The sequence below is a fragment of the Vipera ursinii genome (assembly GCF_947247035.1).
Source record: "Vipera ursinii genome assembly, chromosome: 6".
Lineage (NCBI taxonomy): Eukaryota > Metazoa > Chordata > Lepidosauria > Squamata > Viperidae > Vipera > Vipera ursinii.
In genome coordinates, this window is record NC_139515.1 from 89,797,985 (window position 1) to 89,807,711 (window position 9,727).

The 9,727-nt window shown below is 56.2% G+C and overlaps 1 protein-coding gene across 2 annotated transcripts; it reads left to right on the plus strand.

Moving 5' to 3' along the window:
- The first annotated feature begins 114 nt into the window (after positions 1 to 114).
- On the plus strand, positions 115 to 7,849 carry CHKB (choline kinase beta). Of its 2 annotated transcripts, XM_083366142.1 has the most exons (11): positions 115 to 324; positions 970 to 1,078; positions 2,029 to 2,142; positions 3,305 to 3,438; positions 3,563 to 3,667; positions 4,025 to 4,083; positions 4,195 to 4,285; positions 5,295 to 5,403; positions 6,053 to 6,162; positions 6,401 to 6,482; positions 6,666 to 7,849. In XM_083366142.1, exons 1-11 carry the CDS (start codon positions 158 to 160, stop codon positions 6,720 to 6,722), a joined length of 1,137 nt encoding a protein of 378 aa, XP_083222268.1. In that variant the 5' UTR covers positions 115 to 157; the 3' UTR covers positions 6,723 to 7,849. The 2 variants fall into 2 exon arrangements, with proteins under 2 accessions (XP_083222268.1, XP_083222269.1); XM_083366143.1 differs by lacking the exon at positions 4,195 to 4,285.
- Positions 7,850 to 9,727: the final 1,878 nt, after the last annotated feature.

The following is a 9,727-nucleotide window of genomic DNA, read 5'->3' on the forward strand; positions in this document are numbered from 1 at the left end:
GCCGCCGCTCCGTTTGGCGCCTCGCTCGCTGACGTCGCGCGCCCCGATTGGCCGCGGCCCCGCCGCGCCCCGCCCCCTCGCGCCGCGCGCCTTGCGGCGGGCGCGCCACGCGCGGGCCAATGGGAGGGCGGGAGGGCGGGGCGTGCGTCGTCGGGCGATGGAGGGTCCGGAGGGAGACCCCGCCGCGCCCCCCCGCTCGCCCCGCGCCCCCCCGGCCGTCCCCGCGCCCACCCGCCTGCGCGCCTTCCTCTGGTGCCGCGAGTTCCTGGCCGGGGCCTGGCGCCGCCTGGCCGCCCCCGAGCAGCTGGCCATGGTCCCCGTCAGGTGAGGAGGGGCCCTCCGGGGATGCTGGGAGGGGGGTCCGGGAGGGAGCGCCGCTCCGAGGCCCCGGGGTGTGGGAGAGGCCACCGCCGGGCGCTTTCAGGCCGAAGGAAGGGGATACCAGGCAGTCCTCGGCTTTACGACCACAACGGAGCCTCCGCGAGCGCTGCCCCGTTTTACGACCTTTCCTGCCGCACTTGCGAAGCGAGACCCTGCGGTCGTTCGGTTAGTAACTCGGTTGTGAAGTGAAACTGGCTGCCCCGTGGACTTTGCGTATCGGACGGTCGCCAAAGGGGATCGCCTGACCCCCCACCCCCCCCCCCCGGACGCCGACGGCAGCCGTCGTAAGTGTTGGCAAGCATCCGAATGCCAATCCGAGGGATGCTACGGGGATGCTGCAGTGGTCACAAGTGTGAAAAACGGTTGTAAGTCAGTGCTGCTCTAACGTCAACTGGTCACTAAATGACCTTGTAAGTCGAGGACTACCTGGAACGGAGTTGGGAGGGACCTTGGAGGTCTTCTAGTCCAGCATTCCCTGAGAGGAGTCAGATGCCGCCTGTCTCTCGGGGGGGGGCTTCTCCCGTTCCCCCCCAACCCACCCTCTCCTGCCCGGCCCCCACCGGCCTAATGCTTCTTCCCCCCCCCCAGCGGAGGGCTGAGCAACCTGCTCTACAAGTGCTCCCTGCCGGACCAGGTCGTGACCGCCGAGGACGAGCCGCGCCAGGTGCTGCTGCGCGTGTACGGCATCATCCTCCAGGTGAGCTTCGGCCGGGCCCTCCGGAAACTTTCCTCTCGTCTGCTCCCAGGACCCGAGGGGATCCCGGTCCGTGGCGTCGAAAGCAAGAGGGTGGCATCCCCCCCTTTTTGATTCAGCCAGGGGTCCCCCACGAAGTGGGAGCTTGGCTCATTGGCTCCAGGACGTTTGTATGGCCTCTCGGCGAGCCCTCAAAAGCCCTCGCCTGATGACCGCAGCTGAGCCCGAAGTTTGCGTTGCTAAGCGAGGTAGTTGTTAAGGGAGTTTTTGCCCCACTTTATGACCTTTCTTGCCGTAGTTGATATTTTCCCTCCATCCTGTCGGGAGAATCGTCTTTGGTTTTGCCCAGCCCTGCGTGTGACTCTGGGTGCCTGAGCTCCCTGCCTTTCCTGTTGACGCAGGGCCCCGAGTTCTACTCCCGTGAGAGAAGGGCCGTTCTGGCTTTGCATTTGCCGCGAGGGGCTTCATGCCTTCTCGCGCATCTCCCTCCGTGCGAGTTGACCAGCCGCAGTGGCTGCTGGCTCTCCGGACAGGGAAAGGGCCGTTTCAGCCAGTGCTGGGCGGGGGACTCTCCCAGGCCGCTCTCAGGCCCTGATGACCACATGGACAGGCCAGGTCCCCAGCGTCTCACTTGCAGGGTGCCTAGCAGCCTCGGTGCCTGCTGAGCCCGGTTGAAAGTCCCACCCTGGTGACATTCTTCTCAAGAGCAGACTCTTCTCTTTCTCTCTCTCTCTCTCTCTCTTGTATAATATATGTGGGCATCTGCATAATTCTGTATTTATTCATTTTTGTCATATTTATGTGGCGCATATTGGAGGTGGTGGCCCTTTGAGAGCTCCATGCAATGAAATTTCATTTTAATGTATGCCGATTAGCATACATTCAGAGTGACAAAGTTATTATTCTTGTATTCTCTCTCTCTCTCTCTCTCACACACACACACACACACACAGGGGGTCGACTCACTGGTTCTCGAGAGCGTCATGTTTGCCATCCTGGCTGAGCGGGCCCTGGGACCACGGCTGTATGGCATCTTCCCGCAGGGGCGCCTGGAGGAATACATCCCTGTGAGTGTGCCACCCTTCCCTTCCCTTCCCTGGCATTGCCGCCAAATGCCGCCTCCTGGCACACTTTGGTATTCCAGCAGGATTTCTTTCTGCTTCTCCTTTGTCTGGAACGGTCTAGGGGTCTCCTGCTTGAGCAAGGGGTTGGACTAGAAGACCTCCAAGGTCCCTTCCCACTCTGACATTCTGTCATTCTGAATCCTGAAATCCCATTTTAGGAAATTGGGAGGGATTAAATGGCGATAAGCATGGGGGGGGGGCAGAGGGGCTGCCAGCACCTTCTGCCTCTGGAATTTGGCTTCTGGTTAGCACCCATCCTTGCTTTAGGGATCTCAGGGCGCAACCCCCAGCAGAGTGACAGGGCTCCCCTCGCAACCCCCACACAAGGGGTCTCCAGAACCCAGAGTTGCTGTGGGCAGAAGTTTCATCTCGAGTCCAAATCGGACACCGCTCTGCTTTGCAAGTTACCTTACTTGTTTTTACTTTATTAAGCTTACAGAGGCCGTCTGACTCCAAGCAACTCTGGGTGACTTAGAATTTAAAAAGTCCCTCGGTACTCATCGTTAATTGGGGGGAGGGGGACTGATGAGCAACAGAAACGATGAGTACCAAACAAATTTTTCCCCTAATGATGCGGGGAGTCACAAGTTCTGGCTTGTGCGTTGAGTGCCAAACGAATGAAACAAAACTTTCACGGCGAAATGCGCTGACTAGCAAATTCAATGAGCTTCAGAGCAGTTGAGTACTGAGGGACCCCTGTGAGGGAGAAAACCCTGCAAAAGCATAAAAACAGGCCAGGAGGGACCCTCCTCATCTGGAGAAACATCTGGAGTGTAAGGAGAGGAATAGCAACCAACAGGCTCATTTCTCACAGCTGGGCCTTCAGAGAGTTTAGGAATCTAAGCGGTGGGCTCTTGTGTTGTGCCCAAAGCACACAGGCCCCGTTGTGGCTTTTTGTGATGCGTGTCATTTCTCCCCCTCTCCCGGCCTGCTTTCAAGAGACTTTGGGGGGCTTATAAATCAACGTAACCTCGGGGCCTCCCAAAGCCTTCGTGACCCACTCCGGCCTCGCCTCCCCACGTTCCCACGATTGTGAGCGGGAAAGGGTCCCTGCTCCATCCAGCCCTCCCGGGCCCTCAGGGCTGCCCTGTGTCTCCGTCTGCAGAGCCGCCGCCTGGTCACGGAGGACCTGCCGGAGCCCAGCATCTCAGCGGAGATCGCGGTGAAGATGGCCCGCTTCCACGGCATGGTGATGCCCTTCAACAAAGAGCCCAAGTGGATGTTTGGGACCATGGAGAGGTGGGTCGCCCTGGCCGGGCCTTGGGCTGCGGAGGCGGCTGGGGCCGGCAAGGGCCACTCCCTGGGCAGGTGGGCTAGCCCCCTCCCCTCCCAGGCAGCGGAGCCTCTCCTGCGTTCCTGGCAGGTACCTGAAGCAGATCTCCGAGCTCACCTTTTCCCAGGAGGCCCAACGGCACAAGCTGAACCAGCTCAAGGCCTACAACCTGGAGGCCGAAATGCGCAGCCTCAGGTGAGCGGATATCCAGGGAGAGGCCGCTGGTGGGGCTGCCACCCTTTGCTTGGCCCGAGGGCCTCAGCCCGCTTCCCTGCCAGCTCTGCAGCAGCCCCCCCCCCCTTTCTTCCCCCCCCCCCCGTGGGATCGGGGAAAGTGCCGCCGGAGGGCAGCTGGCTTCAGAGGCTGGGACCCTCTGGGTTTCACGCCCCAAAGGCAGTTTTGTATTGAAATGGTGCCTGTTGTGAGGCCGCCACCGCCCCCCAGTGGCTCCAAGCGGCCCTCTCATCTTGTGGCACCCCTCCCTTAGTGAGAGAAGGGGGGTGAGCCGCGCAGACCCGCTTCCCCGTTTCCTCTTCTCCTTCCTCTTCCTAGGACACTGCTGGAGGCCACGCCGTCCCCCGTGGTTTTCTGCCACAATGACGTGCAAGAAGGTGAGGGGCCCCAGAGGGCGGGAGGGAATCTGGGCCCTTGGCAGGAGCCCAGAAGGAGCCCTCCGAGGCCCTGGCTGGGCTGATGGCCTACTCCCCTCCCTCCCCGCGCAGGGAACATCCTCCTCCTGGCTGGCCGCGAGGCCTCCTCCTCCACGGACCGGCTGATGCTGATCGACTTTGAGTACAGCAGCTACAACTACCGGTAGGCCAGCAGCCGGGCAGCCCCCCTCGCCCTCTGGGTGGCCTGGGCAGGAGAGCGGGCATCGCTGGGAGAGAGAGGACTTGCAATTTCAGTTCTTCCAGGAAGTTTCTCTGCTTCCCAGTTCCGTCAAATCCTCTCATCAAATCCCCACAGGCCCACCCTGGCTTCGCTTGCGAGGGACTGGCTGCTAATCACAAATTACCCAATTATATTTTAATGTGCCGGCTGTCTCTCCACCTTAGCCTTAATTGGTTTGTCGAAGTGACCCATTTCTTGGATGTGTTTTATATTGCAGTGGAAACTAACCCAACAGTCTCGGTTTGTATAACATGCTCTATCTTGCATGCGCACACACACACACACACACACACACACACACACACACACAAATCCCGAGCAAAGATTAAAAATAAGCCTAGTGTGTTGATGTTCCGGCAAGTCCTTAACTGATTTGATTAAAAATGTTGCACAAACACAGCAATTCTGTGAAGCTACCCAGTGGATTTGCTTAGCGCATGGTAATGAATTCAGAAAAATGGGCTGCGGGTGTTGCTCGACTTACAGCGATAATGGAGCCTCCCTGTCACAGTTGTAAGCTGTGACAATCAAAAGAGAGACCGTTTACGTATCCGACCCAAATTTACAACCTATTTCGCGACGGTCATTCAGCGAATCGGTGGTTTGCAAAGGGTGCAGTAAATGATGGGTTTCCGCAAAACTGCCACGAAATGCGGTCGTGTGACTGCGGGACACTGCAAGCGGCTTTCAACGCAGCCGTGTCACTGAGGGCCTGGAGTTCAGTCATGGGACCGCAGAGGGAGGGAGGGGCAGCCCAGGGAACTTTGAATCCGGCTTGTAAGTTGCTCCAAGGTAGGACCTTTATCACTTTGAACAGTCGCTGAGCAATTGGTTGTAAGTTGAGGGCTACCTGTGTTGTGTAGATGGAGAAACACAAGAGGTGTGCTGAACAATCCCAGTGCTTAGCCTTCTCCTCCTCTTCCTCCTGCAGGGGCTTCGACATCGCCAACCACTTCTGCGAGTGGGTCTACAGCTACGCCCACAACGAGTGGCCATTCTACAAAGCCAGCCCGGAGAACTACCCCAGCCCCGACCAGCAGGTAACGGCCTGGGCTCCTGCAGCGAGGACAGGGCCGGATTGGAGGGGGCTGGGGAATTCTGGGAGTTGACGTCAACAGGCCGTAAAGCAGCCACAGTGGCCCATCCCTGGTGTACAGCCTTGTGGAATCACACACAGGACCCCGCACCTCAGGCCCCGCTGCGGCATCTGGTGGAGTATTTATTGGAGAGGTTAACGGGAGGGACTCCTACAGTCTAAAGGCTGCACACATAATTGTACGTTTCAGGGAAGGAAGCAGGAGAAAATCATACGGTCACACGTGTGCATAAGCAATAGGTGGTGAAAGCACAGATACTCATAATAAGCAAACCTTAAGTTACTTCCCTGCCCGTTTGTTGTTTCTACCCTCAAAAAATAAAGGTGATCGTCTGAATAGCAAGAAACACGTGGCACACATTGCCGTAGAGGTTTCGGTGAAGCAGACGGAGAACCGGAGGTTCCAAGGCTGCCCCAGTTAGTTCCACTCTCACCACCCCTGGTTTATTTCGGCCCCAATTGTCCACCACGGGGTCTCAGACGCTTTGCCTAGGCAGGGGCAGGCAGGAGGCTCTGTTCCCAGGGTCAGTCGAGGCACCATTTCCATAGCAACGGAAGGAGACTTGCCTCACCCATCTCTCGTCTTCCTTCAGCTGCACTTCATCCGGTGTTACCTGGAGGAGGCAGGAGGTGGGAAGGCTGCCCCCCCATCGCTGGAGGAGCAGGAGCGCCTGGAGGCCAAGATGCTTCTGGAGATCAGCCGGTCAGTGGTGGGGGTGGAGGAGGGGGGTGGCCAGAACTGCCACAGGAGCAGCCGGTGGGCATTTCCTTGGGAGCTGGGGCTGTTTCCTATAAGGGTGAGGAGAGGCGTCACAAGAGGCTTCGGCCTGCCCCACATTTCCCTGGAAAGTGCTACTTAGAAAAGGGCTGCCTCTGGGGGGCATGAATGGGAGACACCCCCCCATCCTCAGCTGACTCTTTCTCTTCCCCCCCCCCCTCAGGTTCACCTTGGCCTCCCATTTCTTCTGGGGCCTGTGGTCTATCTTGCAGGCCAAGATCTCCACCATTGAGTTTGGCTACCTGGTGAGTTCCCTCCCTCTTCCCGTGCCACCAGTCCCATGGCTGCTGGTCCGAGGGCCCTTGCAAGGGGCATCCTACAGGGTCTCAGGGTGCAGGGCTGCCCCTCCCTTTTCCCAGAGCAGAGTGGACCTGGCAGGAAACACGGGTCGCTTTGCCCAGTGCATCATCGGCCTTCCCTCCCGCCAGGAATATGCCCAGTGCCGCTTTGAGGCTTACTTCCAGCAGAAGGCCAGGGGAGAGTGACCGGTGGCTGGCCGGCACCCAGGAGACCAGCCTGACGGGGGGCAACATATCGGACAGGTGGGGCTGAAGGACCAAGATTGGGGGGGGTGGCTGGCCAGCCCTCCTGCAAGACGCGTCGTCTGCACGTGAGCTTCGGGGCATTTGGAGATGCCCGGATTTATTCAGTGAACCTAATTTTGGGGGGCTCCTGCGAGCGCATGCAGTCAACCTCAGCATCCTTCTGGATCGGCTGCGGGGATGAGGGGTGGAAGGCACCGTGCTCCAGGGGGTCAACGCCTTCCTCAGCACTCGGTTGCGGTCCAGGTGGATGGAAGGGAAGGATATCGTGTCTGCAGGTAATCACGTGGGGGGGGCCCTCAGGGCTGCATGCCCTGCCCTCTCCTGCTGAACATTTCCATGAAACCGCTGGGCGAGATGGCCCCTCGGGACGACGGGAAGTACACGAGAGGGATGAGTGAACGACCAGACCCCCGTGTGAATTTGGCACCTGAGGGCCTGGTTGCTCCCACCTGACAGTATGCCAGCGGTACCCACCTCTCCCCCCCCCCCCCGTTCAGGTATGTCCTCGGTCTTGGGAGGGGGCTGCATTTCCCCATTCCAGCCCGGGGTGCAGCCTGGGGGGCCTTATGCCAGTTGCACCCTTTCCCTTCTCTTCAGTCACCCCTGCCCTGGTCACCTCACAGATTACTGTAATGTGCTGTGCGTGGGGCTGCCCTTGAAGATATCCAGAAGCTACTGTGCAGACAGTAATGGGCGCCTTTCAGGCACCCCTTGGTCACCATTGCGACAGACGCTGTGCCGGTTGACAGTCGGTGTCCCGAGTGCCGGTCACCGCCTCCGGTGCTCTGCAGGTCAGAGAGCCGGAGGGCCTGCTTGTCTCGTCATTTCTGGATGGGTGTGCGCCATGTTCCCCCCCCCCCCCTGTCCTTGTGGGCCCTGGGCCCTGTTTCCTCCTCCTGATTCTGCTGTCGATTTTACTCTGGGCTAATAAATATGAGGGATGCCGCTGACATCTCTTTCCTCTCCCCCCCCCCCCCCCGTCACTTAAGCACTAAAATGCAGCTGTTGATGAAGGCTTTGCACTCTCGGTCAGAATATTGTACAAAATTAAAAAAAATGTTTATTGGTAGAAAGCACGCGTGTTTTATTAATGAATAATAAAGGTTAAGCCACTGGAGGTCCAGCAGCAGCAGCCTGCGGGCGGGGCAGCCAACGGCTCCCCTCTCTCCGGCCACACAAAGGCTCCTCTCCGCCAGCTGGGCCAGACCCCGGGCGTGTCGCAGGAGGAGGAGGAGGACCCGGAAGGCCCAAGTGGGTCAGGAGAAGCCCGGGCAAAAACGGCGAGAAAAACTTGCTCCTGTCAGGACCCACCCCAAACCACGTCTTAGGAAGACAAAAACTCTTGGAGTCAGGATTTTAGTCCAAAAGAAATCTTTACTATGACGTGCTCGGTTGTAGGAAATGAGACAGGGCTTAATATTTCCACGATGTAAACCCTTATAAAGAGTTCCCGGTTTAACCCCCCTTAATCCCCATTTGGTCAGTCCCCCCCCATCCTTCCTCTCGTATCATCCATCTCGTGGGAAAGAGGAAGTTAGGACCCTTTTGTTTATTGCTGACAAAACCCAGATGCTAACCCCCCCTTTTGTTTCCCCAGTTCAAAAGGCTTCTCCTTTCCTTTGAAATGCCTATTGCCGGTTCAATACACATCTATCCTCTTCTCTTCGGGAGATGACAGAATCCATGGGATAATGTTTGAAACATTCCATTTATGAATATGATATAGATGGATTCTGACAGTCCGCTCTCCTTAGAAGAAGGATGTGTCCATCTGTAGGGGGAGAAAAGAAAAGAGAAGAAAAAATAACATGTGTAAATGTTAACTCGGTTTGTTTGGATATTCTGTATGAAATCTCTTAAGCAGCTTTGGTGCTTTAACGTGGTGTTTGCTGACCCATTCATTTTCTGAGGAGGGGAGGTGTTTCCAAGCCACTAGATATTGAGTTGTTCCATGATGTCTCCTGGAATCCAGAATTTCCTTCACCTCGAAATGTTGTTCTCCTTCCACCATGATGGGAGGTGGTGGTGGTGGAATTTTTGTTCGTAGGGGAGATTGTTGTTCTCTCTTTATTAGACTGCAGTGAAAGATTGGGTGTATTCGTCTAAGATTTTTAGGTAGTTCTAATTCAACTGTTACTGGGTTTATGATTCTTTTAATTGGAAAAGGTCCAATGTATTTTGGTCCTAATTTTTTACAGGGTTGGAGAGACTTAAGGTATTTTGTAGACAGATATACCATCTCTCCCAGCTTGAACGGTGTGGGATCAGATCTTTTCTTGTCTGCCTGTGTCTTGTGTGCTAATCTAGCCTCTGTTAATGCTTTTCTGACAATAGGCCAGGTGTATTGTAACTGAGCAATCCATTCCTTTAGTTCTGGAATTACCGGTTCTTTTGGGGTTAGGTCAGGTATGGGGTTGAAGCTCTGGCCTGTGGCTACTTGAAAAGGAGTGTAACCTGTGCTGGAGTGAATTGCGTTGTTATATGCCACTTCTGCGAAAGGCAGCAGGTCTGTCCAATTGTTCTGCTGAAAATGTACATAACATCTTAAATATTGTTCAAGTACAGAGTTAGCCCTTTCAGATTGACCATTACCCTGAGGGTGATGACTAGATGTCAGTCCTTGGGTGGTTCCTAACAGAGATAAAAATTCCTTCCAGAATGCTGAGGTAAATTGCACCCCCCTGTCAGATATGATGCGTAGTGGTGCTCCATGCAATCTGTAAATATGTTGTACAAAAAGTTTTGCTAATGTTTTTGCAGTAGGAATTTTTGGGCAAGGTATGAAATGGACTTGCTTAGAGAACAGATCAGTAACAGTCCAGATAACGGTGTTTCCGTTGCTTTCTGGTAGTTCCACAATAAAATCCATGGCTATTTCTTTCCATGGGGCTGAGGGATTCGCCACTGGTTGTAACAGTCCTGGCGATTTCCCTTGTAACCTCTTG